Below are 16,669 nucleotides of genomic sequence, written 5' to 3' on the forward strand. Positions count from 1 at the left end.
TGGCAAACTCCAAGTGGGCTGTCATGTGCCTTTTACTGAGGAGTGGCTTCCGTCTGGCCACTCTACCATAAAGGCCTGATTGATGGAGTGCTGCAGAGATGGTTGTCCTTCTGGAAGGTTCTCCCATCTCCACAGAAGAACTCTGGAGCTCTGTCAGAGTGAACATCGGGTTCTTGGTCCCCTCCCTGACCAAGGCCCTTCTGCCCCTATTGCCCAGTTTGGCCGAGCGGCCAGCTCTAGGAAGAGTCTTGGTGGTTCCAAACTTCTTCCATTTAAGAATGATGGAGGCTGCTGTGTTCTTGGGGACCTTCAATGCTGCAGATTTGTTTTGCACCTGAGCTCAATTTCGAGTCTCATAGCAAAGGGTCTGAATACTTATGTAAATAAGGTATTTCTGTTTTTTATTTTTAATAAATGTGCTACAATTTCTAAAAACCTGTTATCGCTTTGTCATTATGGGGTATTGTGTGTAGATTGATGTGGATTTTTAAAAATATATATACATTTTAAGGTAATGTAACAAAATGTGGAAAAAGTCAAGGGGTCTGAATACTTTCCCAATGCACTGTAAACACTCTAAATAAGTCAGGAGCCAGACATGGAGCCTAAGGAACGAAAATGAATTATTTAGGCTATATTATTTCATAATAAGCCTACAAAGAAATACATTGTGAGGCATTTGCAAGTGCGACACAATAGGCTCGTATGGACATAAAGCGCGCCGCATTTAAACAACATTTCATTGTATTAAATCATTATAGTCTATAAATTGCGCATATAGGCTGTGAATGACTTAGAATTAAATGCAAATTAAACGAAAAATGACTTAGTGCCTTTGAATTCAATTTTAGAAACACGAGTTTGTGGCTTCAGGCTAATGCGATGGTGCCTGGAGAGCCGGCCAGCAGCGGAGAATATCCTCTGCACACTTGCTGAGCCACTGGGGATGATAAACACAATTTTGGCCACTCTTGCCAGGCTGGGCTGAGATGCAGAGTTGTTTTTTAAAATTATTTTTCTATAGGTAGACCTAAAGGTTTTTAAGCAAAATAACCCAATCAAAACGGAAAGCTCCTTGAACGTAGGAATTTGACAGGCCTATTGAGCCAAAATCAATGATGGCCTATTGTATAGATAATAGAACGAAAATGAACGAAACGTTTAAGAGATCTGATTTTTAGTTTATAAATACTTTGCTACAATGACACATTTATCTACTCACCTCGTTCCTTTATTTTAGCATGTGTAAGTACTTTTGGTATATAAGTGTATGTTCAGATTCTACAATGATTCTTTAGTTGTGGATGTTTCATGTAGCTAGGGTGTAGGTCCCGTGTAGCTCAGTTGGTAGAGCATAGCACTTGGGTTGTGTGTTCGATTCCCACGGGTGGCCAGTATGAAAATGGTCATTTGGCTGTCCTCATAGGGTAACCCTTTGAAGAACCCCTTTTGGTTCCAGGTAGAACATTTTGGGGTTCCATGTAGAACCCTTTCCACAGAGGGTTCTACATGGAACCCAAAATAGTTTTACCTGCAACCCAAAAGGGTTCTACATGAAACCAACAAGGGTTTCATGGGGACAACTGCAGAACCCTTTTTTCTAAGAGTGTATGTTTACAGGTCCACAGAGTGCATATTTTAGGAGCATCATACCAGGGTGCATATTTTAGGAGCATCGTACCAGGGTACAGATTTTAGGAGCATCATACCAGAGTGCATATTTTAGGAGCATCATACCAGGGTGCATATTTTAGGAGCATCATACCAGGGTACAGATTTTAGGAGCATCATACCAGAGTGCATATTTTAGGCGCATCATACCAGAGTGCAGATTTTAGGAGCATCATACCAGGGTGCATATTTTAGGAGCATCATACCAGGGTGCAGATTTTAGGAGCATCATACCAGGGTGCAGATTTTAGGAGCATCATACCAGGGTGCAGATTTTAGGAGCATCATACCAGGGTGCATATTTTAGGAGCATCATACCAGGGTGCATATTTTAGGAGCATCATACCAGGGTGCATATTTTAGGAGCATCATACCAGGGTGCAGATTTTAGGAGCATCATACCAGGGTGCAGATTTTAGGAGCATCATACCAGGGTGCATATTTTAGGAGCATCATACCAGGGTGCATATTTTAGGAGCATCATACCAGGGTGCATATTTTAGGAGCATCATACCAGGGTGCATATTTTAGGAGCATCATACCAGGGTGCATATTTTAGGAGCATCATACCAGGGTGCAGATTTTAGGAGCATCATACCAGGGTACATATTTTAGGAGCATCATACCAGGGTACAGATTTTAGGAGCATCATACCAGGGTGCAGATGTACTTTGTGGTCCTACGTTATCCTCTTGGATACAGCACTGGGGAAATTATTTAGATGGATGTATACCACCCCTCTATTCACAGAATGCATATACCTATCATCATCACAATAGTCATTTCAATGTTCTGATGAAGCATTTTATTTTGTTGTATGCAGATGAACAGGCACTACAGTTTGTAGAGTAAATAACTATTATTCTAAACAGACAGACTTCTAGACCACCACTGGTTCCCCTACATACTGTACGCAATACGAGGTAAAATAAAAGGTTAATGCATCTTTAAATATGCATGCTCTCTTTCTCTCTCTGTTAGAGTGTTTGTTGTGGAGTATGAGTGGTGGCTCAGGTAAAGCATTTACGGAGTTAGCTAGGCTTGTGTTTCAGAGCTCATTTTGAGAGCTGATGGTTAAAGTGTTTTATCCCACAATCGGATGTGTGCAGTCCCAAAATGTCTCCCGACAGCCATATATCCCAGATCTCCAGAATGAATTTCTAGCAGCAGAAAATAGTTTCCTCATCAATATTTCAGAGGAGGCTCCTCTTTCTACCTTTTTTTGCAGTACACTTTGTACTGTAGCTTTTTGTCCCCATGTCGGTGAGAGTACACCCCTCTTGTTTTGAGAGAGAGCAGTCAGGGTATAGCTTTCACTACCTCCCAGGGTTGCTAAGGAAACGAACACTACAGCTGTGTCATATAACAGCCACACAAGTATAATCTCTGCTGAAGATTCTCTGTTTGATTCACTAGCTCAAAAGACAAGGATTGAGATTTAACAGGATTGTGTGTTGTATAGATTCAAGTTATCCCGATTATTTGGAGATGTTAAAAAACAATGAATATACTGATTTGTCTAAATTTGACCAGTTAAGAGTCCAAAATCATTGGCATCAGTTTTCATAAGATTATGTTTAGGAATCAACTGACAGGATAAAAACATAAACAAAGTTTGGTCAATTTGGTCAAATGGTCCAGTAAGCTCACTTTCAGTAGTATTCAATGCTTATGGTGATCGAGCATGCAATGACTGTTAGATCAGGGATAGCAAGGTGGAGACTGAGCTGGGATACAGTAGAGGGGACTTTATAATTTTCATTCATAAAAAAGACAGGATGTAGAAGTCCTATAATAAACTGAAGCCATGGCAACAAAAACAGTTGTTATGGTTACGATGTTGAGCCAGAGGTGACAGGATCTAGTATGTCCCATGGGGCAGTGTGGCTCTCGCTGGGTTGTTACTGTAAATGTGATCATCCATACAGCAAATTCCCAGGATTCGCTCATATTCCAAAATGTATTTGGCTCCTTTAATTTGGTCAGCGACAGTCCATTTCTGATGACAAACCGATTCCCGTTTCACCCGTTGATGAGTAGGGTGGTGTTGGATCAATGTTGTATTTGTGCTGAACCTTTGTGGAGACCCACATATGAATGTTTGAACCCTGACCCTTCGAAAAACCCACTGTTGTAAACATGTAACCAGAAAAAGGTTGTTCACTTGCTTTCACTACCTAAACCCAATACATGCAACAACACAACAACTAAAAAGACAATTGTCAGACTTTCAGACTGAAAAAAAATCAAAACAATAAGGCATGTTTCTAAGTGAACACAAAACAGAAGACAACAAAGTGATTAGTCCAGAAAGCAGTGGGGTCAGGAAATAACACAGGAAATGACAGGCACATGAGCAACATGGTCACAGGTACTACAAGTACACTCAGCGCTGCCTAGGGGAAAGTATATATTACATTTACATTTACATTTATACCAGTGTTTCTCATGCCCCGGATCCATGATCCGGCACCGGTCCCTGAGACATTGCTGAGAGGTCCATCAGATGGTTATCTGACTGACACCGATTTCGTCTGATCTTGAGAGCAGGTTTTCAACTAAACAGTCATCAAAGGAGTAGAACCATAGCTTACCAGTCCCTGGTACAATGAGGGTTGAGAAACACTATTGTATACCGTTACACTGAACAAGGCTTAACAGTGTAGTACTGCTCTGCTCTGCTCCACAGTGATTTGTCAATGATCTTGCAGCTAAACGTCATTAGTGTGATACAGTAGGACATGCTGCTGCTGTTGCACAGGGGGACTTCAGGGGGAAAACACCAAACACTGCATAGCACTCAACACAGGAGCAACTCACATAGAAAATATAGAAAAAGAGTGAGAATCTGTAGTACTGTACAGCATATTTAAAACCTTACATGGAATGACAGATGCAAAAAACAGGACTGTACAGTTTCGCATAGCATCCAGATTGCAAAGAAAAACAAAAAATGTCAGCAAATATTTACAATGCACAGTGCATAGCTTATTCTGGCTATGCAGGCACCATGGACTATATCATATCACTAGTGTTATGAGGGAACATACTTCCATACTGCCAGGTAAATGTCATCATAACCACTGCACAACATTGAAATAGAACACGGCAGAATAGTTTTCCTGCGCTTGTTGGTGTTGTGGTGTTGTTGGTACAGACATACTGCCATGGTTTGACTGTGGTAACAATCCTAGAGTTGTGACTGATATGTGTTGTTTATGTTGGTACTGCGTTTCTCTGATGTGAGTCCTAGGGGAGTGTTTAAATAAAGACTGCTCAGTCAGTGTGTTGGTTGGTCAGGCAGAGAGGGGGAACAGGGAAGTGTTGCTTTGAAGTCTCTGGCAATGTGCAGTATGATTGGACTGTTCAGTCTGGGTGACCCACCAATGGGGCAGTGTCCTCCGCTTACACAAGCAGCTAGATGGGCTCTACGTAATTAGCAGGATGTAAGCCCAGCTAGATGGGCTCTACGTAATTAGCAGGATGAAAGCCCAGCTAGATGGGCTCTACGTAATTAGCAGGATGAAAGCCCAGCTAGATGGGCTCTACGTAATTAGCAGGATGAAAGCCCAGCTAGATGGGCTCTACGTAATTAGCAGGATGAAAGCCCAGCTAGATGGGCTCTACGTAATTAGCAGGAGGAAAGCCCAGCTAGATGGGCTCTACGTAATTAGCAGGATGAAAGCCCAGCTAGATGGGCTCTACGTAATTAGCAGGATGAAAGCCCAGCTAGATGGGCTCTACATAATTAGCAGGATGAAAGCCCAGCTAGATGGGCTCTACGTAATTAGCAGGATGAAAGCCCAGCTAGATGGGCTCTACGTAATTAGCAGGATGAAAGCCCAGCTAGATGGGCTCTACGTAATTAGCAGGATGAAAGTCCAGCTAGATGGGCTCTACGTAATTAGCAGGATGAAAGTCCAGCTAGATGGGCTCTACGTAATTAGCAGGATATAAACCCAACTTGCCGCTGTCCAACAGGCCTTTACACCAGCCCTGTTCATCCTCGTCTTCTAGTTTAGTTAGCTCTTCTCCTGTGAGAAAGGATGGAGAGAGAGCGACAGATGAAGAGAGAGAGAGAGAGCGAGAGGGAGAGAAAGAGGAAGGGAAGAGGAGAGGTAGACATCATATCGACATACAATTTTGATTGATATTTGATTGAGTTATCAACAAACATGAATTCAATTTGAATTCAATTTGAAATCAACCAAACCTTGAAACTCTGTTGTTAATTTTTGGTTGAAATCTGGGTTAAATTTTAGGTGTGTATGTTGATAGCTTTTTGCAAACTGTACCTCAAACTGATGCCAGTTCATATGCATGCCAGGGCCGTGGGTGTTGCTATTGTTTGTTTTCTTTTTGGGATGAAAAAGGTAATGAGACAAAAAAACCTCCCTTTTATCGTACTGTGGGTTAGTTAGATGATTGGTTTTAAATCATATATTATATAACAAAACAAATATAATTGAAAGGTTCAGTGCACAATTTAGTGTCTTTCTTGCAGTACCCAATCAACAGATTCCGTTTCTAAAAGGCTCACTAGTAGTAGTAGTAGTAGTAGTAGTAGTAACAGTAGTAACAGTAGTAACAGTAGTAGTAGTAGTAGTAGTAGTAGTAGCAGTAGTAGTAGTAGTAACAGTAGTAGTAGTAGTAGCAGTAGTAGTAGTAGTAGTAGTAACAGTAGTAGTAGTAGTAGTAGTAATAGTAGTAGTAGTAGTAGTAGTAGTAGTAGTAACAGTAGTAGTAGTAGTAGTAGTAGCAACAGTAGTAGTAGTAGTAGTAGTAGTAGTAGTAGCAGTAGTAGTAGTAGTAGTAGTAGTAGCAGTAGTAGTAGTAACAGTAGTAACAGTAGTAGTAGTAGTAGTAGCAGTAGTAGTAGCAGTAGTAGTAGTAACAGTAGTAGTAGTAGTAGTAGTAGTAGTAGTAGTAGTAGTAGTAGTAACAGTAGTAACAGTAGTAGTAGTAGTAGTAACAGTAGTAACAGTAGTAGTAGTAGTAGTAGTAGTAGTAGTAGTAGTAGTAGTAGTAGTAACAGTAGTAACAGTAGTAGTAGTAGTAGTAACAGTAGTAGTAGTAGTAGTAGTAGTAGTAGTAGTAGTAGTAGTAGTAGTAACAGTAGTAGTAGTAGTAACAGTAGTAGTAGTAGTAGTAGTAGTAGTAGTAACAGTAGTAGTAGTAGTAGTAGTAACAGTAGTAGTAACAGTAGTAGTAGTAGTAGTAGTAGTAGTAGTAGTAGTAACAGTAGTAACAGTAGTAGTAGTAGTAGTAGTAGTAACAGTAGTAACAGTAGTAGTAGTAGTAGTAGTAGTAGTAGTAGTAGTAGTAGTAGTAGTAGTAACAGTAGTAGTAGTAGTAGTAGTAACAGTAGTAGTAACAGTAGTAGTAGTAGTAGTAGTAGTAGTAGTAGTAGTAGTAGTAGTAGTAGTAGCAGTAGTAGTAACAGTAGTAGTAGCAGTAGTAGTAGTAGCAGTAGTAGCAGTAGTAGTAGCAGTAGTAGTAGCAGTAGTAGTAGCAGTAGTAGTAACAGTAGTAGTAGTAGTAGTAGTAGTAGTAGTAGTAACAGTAGTAGTAACAGTAGTAGTAGTAGTAGTAGTAGTAACAGTAGTAGTAACAGTAGTAGTAGTAGTAGTAGTAGTAGTAGTAGTAGTAGTAGCAGCAGCAGCAGCAGTATTAGTAACTTTATTGTCCCAAATGGGAAATAGATTTTTGGCATAACATTTTCTAAATATGGACATGACAACATGACAATAAACACATAATCACAATGAAATAGAGTTGTTAGTGCTCATTGGGATGCTCACCTGCTTTAAAGGTGAGTTCATCCTGTTCCTGTCCGTCATAGTCGTATAGCGCCCTCACCCGCACGCCCTTCGCTGACTCCTCCTCAAAGGGGTTGGCCCCGCCCCCATTGGTGTCTGAGCCGGAGTTTGGCGCGGCCTGCTCATCGTCTGACCACTCTGCCGACTGGTCCTGGGAGGAGTAGGCCTGGTTCTTATCAGAGCTGCTCACACTGTGGAGGAGGAGACGTTTCAACATCATGGACCATCATCATCATCGTTGTTCGGTTGCAGAACAGTTGACCACAAGCTTCCTGCAGTAACTAAGATCACTATCCATCAACATGGTCGTCATGTGACCAGCACAGAGGAGAAAGGGCTGAGTGAATTGGAGACACAAACTGGACGTTTACTTTTAAGAGCTGATCTCTTTATTCATGTCAACACAGCACGAGAAAACGTGCAACAGAATATGCCCCTCCCCCACTTCTCTGCTCTGCTATAAGAACATAAAAATACTAAAACAACTGGGTGACATCATCTTCTTTCCACTAAACAGACCTTGTGGAGATATTACCAAACACAACTGTGACATTTCACAACAAGTTATTGGAAAGGGTAAAGGGGGATACCTGGTCAGTTGCACAACTGAATGCATTCAACCGAAATGTGTCTTCTGCATTTAACCCAACCCCATCAGAGAGGTGTGGGGGACTGCCCTTATCGACATCGTATTGATACTGTAGTTTGCGATACCATCGCATGCTTCGTATTTATGAACCGTTAACTTTATGTCAACATGAATCATTGCTGCCATCTCCTGGACATCAGATAAGATAAATGTTCTAGCCCCCAATACAAGTGGAAATGGTCTTGAGCAAACAACTGATGTCATCTATATTAAAACAGATATACCATCTCATACACAGAATTCATACATTGCCTATTGCACCTATGGGCCATTCTGGCTAGGACAAGGCTTACTTACTTACTATTAAACCCGTGACACACTACACATCGTAAAAATAGATACATTCTGCTGTTAGTATTGATTAAACATGAAAATGTTCTCTGTGATGACACTCACAGTGACTCTACATGTTAGAAAGGCATGTTTGTTCTACTACAGAAGGTAACCGTAGTGGTGGAGAGACCAACCTGCCCCTGTCTGTGAGACCAACCTGCCCCTGTCTGTGAGACCAACCTGCCCCTGTCTGTGAGACCAACCTGCCCCTGTCTGTGAGACCAACCTGCCCCTGTCGCCAGCCGGTGCAGCCACATGGTCCGGTGCTGCTGTCACGCTGGTCAGCATTATACCGTCTGCCCCTTTCTTTGACTTCTCTCGTTTGGTGATCATGTGAGTGAGCTCTGGATTGTACTCCTGGAAGGAAGGAAGGAAGGAAGGAAGGAAGGAAGGAAGGAAGGAAGGAAGGAAGGAAGGAAGGAAGGAAGGAAGGAAGGTGGGGAGCAAGCCACAGTTACAAGTCAATTCCTAGTTTTTCCCATTCAGTCAATGGAGGAAGTGAATTGAAATTAATTCCATGAGTTGAAAACGATCAATTAAACACACACATTGTGAGGCTAACTGGGAAGAAGTGGTTGTGTACCTCAAACTGGGGCCAGTTCATATGCATGCCAGGGCCGTGGTTGTTGCTGAACCACTTCAGGTCGTCCTGTGCGCTGGCAGAGGTGATGGTGCGCTCCAGGTCTCTGTACACTGTGGAGTAACTGAAGATGGATAGACATAGAGAGAAGTTCCACCTCTGTTCTGACATTCATCTGACTCAAGTCTATTATTATGTTGGTGCTCAGTTGGTGGACCAAGGTGTGGTGTGTATGGGCCTACCTTTGGTTCTCGGTGAGGTTGAGGTGTCGTTTGATGTCCAACAGCACCTCCCTGAGGAAGCTCAGTCTCTTATCCTCAAACTGCTGACAAGTGTCAAACACTGTCTCCATGTTCTCCATGTACTGGGGCGTACACTTCCTCAGCTCATCCAGAGCCTTCTCATACTTCTCCTTAGCCTGCATGGTGAAGATCAGACAGAGAGTATGTTAATAACATGTTAGGGATAAACAACAACAGAGGCTGTACAGTTCAGAGCTGAGGGGCCGTTGACCAACACAAAGCGGGTTTAATATTTTTATGTTTCAGAGCCCTTTCATAATGTGTATTTTACTGTTTCAGAGCCCTTTCATAATGTGTATTTTAATGTCAACATTTTACACCTTACAGTGACTTTTATTGTTCTTCTTTCTTAAATTATTTAGCTTCTGCATAGCAAGGTCTTTACAGGCTTGAGGTTACTGAGAAGTGGTGGGGATTGACGTTGACCAAGGATGAATAATAGTTAGTTATCCTCTCAGTAGTTGTAAGACAGTATTATTGAACTTGTGTAATGGTTTGAGTGGGTCAAGGGGAAGCAAGGCTGTGATATCATCCCAGTGGGCTCAGTAGAGTAAAGTCCACTATACCAGTGGTTCCCAAATGGTGGGGCATGCCCCCTGGGTCGGCATTTCCTCTTATCATGTCAGTCATTGCATACCTTAGAAAGCTATTTATAACTTGTCAGAAATGTCCAGATCAACTAGCCCATGTCAGCTAACGTTTTGTAGCTAGGTTTTTTATCACAAATATCACATGAATACACGTTAGACATGGCAAAATTTGTAGAATTGCAGGAAATAAGCCAACAAGAGGGCTGTGAACAGTTTGTGCCATGAACAGTGCTTGTGTCCATAGAAAATAGGAGTGGCGCGCTCGCACAGGGGACGGAGCGGGATGTTCCCCAATGCTGGAAGGGGGACCTGAGCGTAAAGGTTTGGGAACCCCTGCACTATACTAGTGAATAGGTCATCACTGGGCCTAGATCTTTAACTGGTCAGGACGCATGGTCAAGAAAAACTCCTGGAACTAGTAATGGCAATAGGATGAGAGGCCTCCCTATCATGAAGAGACAGAGGAAGAGGAGGAGGAAGAGGAGGAAGAAGAAGAAAGAAGAGGAGGGTGAGCAGTGGAGGGTGAGCAGTGGTGGGTGAGCAGTGGAGGGTGAGCAGTGGAGGTTGAGCAGTGGCGGGTGAGCAGTGGAGGGTGAGCAGTGGAGGGTGAGCAGTGGAGGGTGAGCAGTGGTGGGTGAGCAGTGGAGGGTGAGCAGTGGCGGGTGAGCAGTGGCGGGTGAGCAGTGGAGGGTGAGCAGTGGAGGGTGAGCAGTGGAGGGTGAGCAGTGGAGGGTGAGCAGTGGAGGGTGGCATCTGCAGGATTAAGCTCTGTGTGTGACCTAGAAGAGTCTTAAAATAGACTGAGTTTATTTGATTCTCCCTCCACTTTTCTCGCCTTGATTGATCTGGGCAGTAGGGGTCTGGGGAGTAGGGATCTGGGTAGTAGGGGTCTGGGGAGTAGGGGTCTGGGCAGTAGGGGTCTGGGCAGTAGGGGTCTGGGGAGTAGGGGTCTGGGGAGTAGGGGTCTGGGGAGTAGGGGTCTGGGGAGTAGGGGTCTGGGGAGTAGGGGTCTGGGCAGTAGGGGTCTGGGGAGTAGGGGTCTGGGGAGTAGGGGTCTGGGTAGCTCACCTTCTGAGAGTCCTGCTTGCATTTGTCCACCTTGTCCAGGAGCTTCTTTTGCTGGTCGACTGTGACTGAGGTGTCTGCCTTGCTGTTGGCCTCTCTGGTGGACGCCACCTTCTCCTCCTTACACGCCAGGTGGTACGTCTTCTTGGCAGTCTCAAGCTGAGGAGGAAAGATATGGTATATTTTAGAAGGATATTTACACTTTTGGAGGTATCATTTGAATGCAAACTACTTCAAGGTTACAGCAGAGCGTGGTGCATGTTCTGATTCGGTCCGGACCACTACGGCAATGACAGCACAAGTTGGGGAAAATTGTACATCATTCTAAGTGTAGTTCAGGTGGTTGCCCCTCACCTCCTTGAGCTTCTTGGCCCATGGTTTCTGGGCCTTCTTGAAGCCCTCCTCTGCCTCTTTTGTTTCCTTGAAGCCTCCCATCATCTGCTTGTGGTAGGAGTCCTTCTGCCAGTTCTTCACCTTCTCAAAGTCATCATTGAGCAGGCCGTTCTTCACATCCTGGTGCAGCTCACTCACCTTCTCAGCCTCGGTCATCATTGCCACCCAGGCCCTCTCCACACTGCCGTACTGGGGCCCTGAGGGAGAGGGAGAGGGAGAAGGGTGTTAGGGTTAGAGGGAGGAGAGGGTTAGGGTTAGAGGGAGGAGAGGGTTAGGGTTAGAGGGAGGAGAGGGTTAGAGGGAGAGGGAGGAGAGGGTTAGGGTGAGAGGGAGGAGAGTGTTAGGGTTAGAGGCAGAGGGTTAGGGTTAGAGGGAGAGGGAGAAGAGGGTTAGGGTGAGAGGGAGAGGGAGAAGAGGGTTAGGGTGAGAGGGAGAAGAGGGTTAGGGTGAGAGGGAGAGGGAGGAGAGGGTTAGGGTGAGAGGGACAAGAGGGTTATGGTTAGAGGGAGGAGAGGGTTAGGGTGAGAGGGAGGAGAGGGTTAGGGTGAGAGGGAGGAGAGGGTTAGGGTGAGAGGGAGGAGAGGGTTAGGGTGAGAGGGAGGAGAGGGTTAGGGTGAGAGGGAGGAGAGGGTTAGGGTGAGAGGGAGGAGAGGGTTAGGGTGAGAGGGAGGAGAGGGTTAGGGTGAGAGGGAGGAGAGGGTTAGGGTTAGAGGCAGAGGGTTAGGGTGAGAGGGAGAGGGAGAAGAGGGTTAGGGTGAGAGGGAGAGGGAGAAGAGGGTTAGGGTGAGAGGGAGAAGAGGGTTAGGGTGAGAGGGAGGAGAGGGTTAGGGTGAGAGGGAGGAGAGGGTTAGGGTGAGAGGGAGGAGAGGGTTAGGGTTAGAGGGAGGAGAGGGTTAGGGTGAGAGGGAGGAGAGGGTTAGGGTGAGAGGGAGGAGAGGGTTAGGGTGAGAGGGAGGAGAGGGTTAGGGTTAGAGGGAGGAGAGGGTTAGAGGGAGAGGGAGAATAGGGTTAGAGAGAGAGGGAGAAGAGGGTTAGGGTGAGAGGGAGGAGAGGGTTAGGGTGAGAGGGAGAATAGGGTTAGAGGGAGAGGGAGAGGGAGAAGAGGGTTAGGGTGAGAGGGAGGAGAGGGTTAGAGGGAGAGGGAGGAGAGGGTTAGGGTGAGAGGGAGAATAGGGTTAGAGGGAGAGGGAGAGGGAGAAGAGGGTTAGGGTGAGAGGGAGGAGAGGGTTAGAGGGAGAGGGAGGAGAGGGTTAGGGTGAGAGGGAGGAGAGGGTTAGAGGGAGAGGGAGGAGAGGGTTAGGGTGAGAGGGAGGAGAGGGTTAGAGGGAGAGGGAGGAGAGGGTTAGGGTGAGAGGGAGAAGAGGGTTAGAGGGAGAGGGAGGAGAGGGTTAGAGGGAGAGGGAGGAGAGGGTTAGGGTGAGAGGGAGAGGGAGAAGAGGGTTAGGGTTAGAGGGAGAGGGAGAAGAGGGTTAGGGTGAGAGGGAGAGGGAGAAGAGGGTTAGGGTGAGAGGGAGAGGGAGAAGAGGGTTAGGGTGAGAGGGAGAGGGAGAATAGGGTTATGGTTAGAGGGAGGCGAGGGTTAGGGTGAGAGGGAGGAGAGGGTTAGAGGGAGAGGGAGAAGAGGGTTAGGGTGAGAGGGAGGAGAGGGTTAGGGTGAGAGGGAGGAGAGGGTTAGAGGGAGAGGGAGGAGAGGGTTAGGGTGAGAGGGAGAAGAGGGTTAGGGTGAGAGGGAGAGGGAGAAGAGGGTTAGGGTGAGAGGGAGAGGGAGAAGAGGGTTAGGGTGAGAGGGAGAGGGAGAAGAGGGTTAGGGTGAGAGGGAGAGGGAGAATAGGGTTATGGTTAGAGGGAGGCGAGGGTTAGGGTGAGAGGGAGGAGAGGGTTAGGGTGAGAGGGAGGAGAGGGTTAGAGGGAGAGGGAGGAGAGGGTTAGGGTGAGAGGGAGAGGGAGAAGAGGGTTAGGGTGAGAGGGAGGAGAGGGTTAGGGTTAGAGGGAGAAGAGGGTTAGGGTGAGAGGGAGGAGAGGGTTAGGGTGAGAGGGAGGAGAGGGTTAGGGTTAGAGGGAGAAGAGTGTTAGGGTTAGAGGGAGAAGAGGGTTAGGGTGAGAGGGAGAGGGTTAGGGTGAGAGGGAGAAGAGGGTTAGGGTGAGAGGGAGGAGAGGGTTAGAGGGAGAGGGAGGAGAGGGTTAGGGTGAGAGGGAGAGGGAGAAGAGGGTTAGGGTGAGAGGGAGGAGAGGGTTAGGGTTAGAGGGAGGAGAGGGTTAGGGTGAGAGGGAGGAGAGGGTTAGGGTTAGAGGGAGGAGAGGGTTAGGGTTAGAGGGAGGAGAGGGTTAGGGTGAGAGGGAGAGGGAGAAGAGGGTTAGGGTGAGAGGGAGAGGGAGAAGAGGGTTAGGGTGAGAGGGAGGATAGGGTTAGGGTTAGAGGGAGGAGAGGGTTAGGGTGAGAGGGAGAGGGAGAAGAGGGTTAGGGATAGAGGGAGAGGGAGAAGAGGGTTAGGGTTAGAGGGAGAGGGATAAGAGGGTTAGGGTGAGAGGGAGAGGGAGAAGAGGGTTAGGGATAGAGGGAGAGGGAGAAGAGGGTTAGGGTGAGAGGGAGGAGAGGGTTAGGGATAGAGGGAGGAGAGGGTTAGGGTTAGAGGGAGGGGGAGAAGAGGGTTAGGGATAGAGGGAGAGGGAGAAGAGGGTTAGGGTGAGAGGGAGGAGAGGGTTAGGGTGAGAGGGAGAAGAGGGTTAGGGTTAGGGTTAGGAGGAGTAGGGGGAGATCCATTAGCAATTTGAGAAACAGATGGAAGTATTACTCCATGACTCCATGAAGATCCTGCACATGGCATTTCCATTGCATTTACTGTGCTCCATGACAAAACTAGAAAGAGTTTATTATTTAAAAAATGGAATGCTCCTACAGCTGGCAATATAACTCTTCCAATCCACTGTGAACTGCTGGGTGTGTGTGTCTCCCCTTCTCCCCTCATACCTTTATCTACCAGCTGTCTCCATCTTTTAGACCAGTCGGTCAGCTGCTGGCTGTAGGCCTTCTCGATTTTGGCTCGCTCTTGTATACAGTTCATCAGGTCATTGCAGAGCCGGTGGCCATCATCAATCCGCTTCACAGCACGCTTATAGTTCCCCACCTTTCATAGGTATCAGAATGAGAGGCATTTCAATTACATTCAATACATTCCACCTTAACAATGTGGCGTTCCACGAACGGTGGCGTCGGTGTCGCCCTAATGAGTGATCATTGTCATGCCACCTTAAGAGGGACTTCCCTCTAGCCTGCAGGACGGGACTTGATGGTTGGGAAGAGCAGGAGTATAGCGGATGGGAGGGGCTAGTATAGCGGATGGGAGGGGCTAGTGCTACTAAAATAATAATAATATTAACCATAATACATAGTATTTATAACTCGCTTTTCATTGAAAAACTGTCTCAAAGTGCTACAGTGAGGTGCAATAAAATAAATCAAAACAAGAGACATAGACAGAAAACGACACAGCTAGACAGGGACACTGACACAATAGACACAGCTAGACAGGGACACTGACACAATAGACACAGCTAGACAGGGACACTGACACAATAGACACAGCTAGACAGGGACACTGACACAAAGTACACAGCTAGACAGAGACACTGACACAAAGGACACAGCTAGACAGGGACACTGACACAATAGACACAGCTAGACAGGGACACTGACACAAAGGACACAGCTAGACAGGGACACTGACACAATAGACACAGCTAGACAGAGACACTGACACAAAGGACACAGCTAGACAGGGACACTGACACAAAGTACACAGCTAGACAGGGACACTGACACAAAGGACACAGCTAGACAGAGACACTGACACAAAGGACACAGCTAGACAGGGACACTGACACAATAGACACAGCTAGACAGGGACACTGACACAAAGGACACAGCTAGACAGGGACACTGACACAATAGACACAGCTAGACAGGGACACTGACACAATAGACACAGCTAGACAGAGACACTGACACAAAGGACACAGCTAGACAGGGACACTGACACAAAGTACACAGCTAAACAGGGACACTGACACAAAGGACACAGCTAGACAGGGACACTGACACAAAGGACACAGCTAAACAGGGACACTGACACAAAGTACACAGCTAAACAGGGACACTGACACAAAGGACACAGCTAGACAGGGACACTGACACAAAGTACACAGCTAAACAGGGACACTGACACAAAGGACACAGCTGACAAGGGGAAAGGACAACAAGGAACACAGCTATTCTATATCTAACAGAAAGCCTTCCTAAAGTTGAGGTTTTAGGCCTGTTTTAAAGGAGCCCAGAGTCTGTGGTGCCTTCAGGTGGTCCGGGAGTCAATTCCACAAGCAGAAAGCCAGATCCCCCATAGAGCAGAGCTTGGTCCTGGGGGACCTGGAGGAGCAGGCTATCGCTCGATCTGAGGCACACACACATAATCCCTCCACAACAGTAGCCCTAGTCAGTGGCCTGTCACGCTGCCAGCTCTGCTGCAGAGCCAGAGGAGGGTGATGCAGTGCCTGCTGAGTGTGGACACCTGGGGTTGTTGGTTCAAATCCCAGTTCCACTGAAAGGGATGCATGTTTGACTACATATTAATATATCTCTAGAGGCAAACAAGTGTGGTTTGTTCTCACCTCCCAGAAGCTGTCTGTGGCATCCTCCTGGCTGGCCGACTCATCATAGGCGCCCGACATGATCCTAGATTTGGCAGAGAGGACTTGAGGAGGTTTTGGGAGTCTGCAGCAGAGTCTTGGTCTTCAGGCACTGAGGGGAGGAGCAAGAGGATCATTAATAATAGCAAGGCCATTTCAGAGATTGCATGTGGGAATTGAAAACAAACTATTAAAGTTGTTCTTCTTAATCCATGTAAACATAAGTTCCCTTTAATTCATAATGCCAACAAATGTCATTCAGCCCAAATAGATGTGAGACAACTGATGATAGGAGAGCAACAGCAGTTACTACCCTCCTTCCCTCCCTGCGTTCTGGTCCTGGTACCCCGTGTATATAGCCAAGTTATCGTTACGCATTGTGTATTTATTCCTCGTGTTATTATCTTTCTATATCTGTTCTGGGGGGGTTTTCTCTGCATTGTTGGGAAGGGCCCGTAGGCATTTCAATGTTAGTTGACACCTGTTGTTTACGAAGCATGTGACGAATGTGTCATTAAAAAACACCTCAGACTCCATGAGGAATGATTAGTCTCAGAACAAAATAACAGTCTATCCATGCTCAAACG

General features: G+C 46.2%; 1 protein-coding gene across 5 annotated transcripts in view; it reads right to left on the reverse strand.

Moving 5' to 3' along the window:
- Positions 1–2,453: 2,453 nt before the first annotated feature.
- LOC121557265 (protein kinase C and casein kinase substrate in neurons protein 1-like) overlaps positions 2,454–16,669 on the reverse strand; it is a 41,605-nt gene continuing 27,389 nt past the window's right edge. For 4 of the 5 annotated variants that reach the window (XM_041871099.2, XM_045222836.1, XM_041871100.2 and 1 more), the window contains exons 2-10: positions 16,065–16,194; positions 14,371–14,527; positions 11,364–11,599; positions 11,013–11,168; positions 9,295–9,470; positions 9,056–9,176; positions 8,699–8,829; positions 7,473–7,681; positions 2,454–5,705 (exon numbers count right to left, since the gene is read on the reverse strand). In XM_041871099.2, the coding sequence (XP_041727033.1) occupies positions 5,596–5,705; positions 7,473–7,681; positions 8,699–8,829; positions 9,056–9,176; positions 9,295–9,470; positions 11,013–11,168; positions 11,364–11,599; positions 14,371–14,527; positions 16,065–16,124 (1,356 nt within the window). In that variant the 5' untranslated portion in view covers positions 16,125–16,194 and the 3' untranslated portion in view covers positions 2,454–5,595. Of the gene's footprint in view, positions 5,706–5,966; positions 6,027–7,472; positions 7,682–8,698; positions 8,830–9,055; positions 9,177–9,294; positions 9,471–11,012; positions 11,169–11,363; positions 11,600–14,370; positions 14,528–16,064; positions 16,195–16,669 lie in introns of all 5 variants that reach the window. The other variant, XM_045222837.1, reaches the window with a different exon arrangement.

The sequence above is a fragment of the Coregonus clupeaformis genome, chromosome 10 (genome assembly GCF_020615455.1).
Source record: "Coregonus clupeaformis isolate EN_2021a chromosome 10, ASM2061545v1, whole genome shotgun sequence".
NCBI lineage: Eukaryota > Metazoa > Chordata > Actinopteri > Salmoniformes > Salmonidae > Coregonus > Coregonus clupeaformis.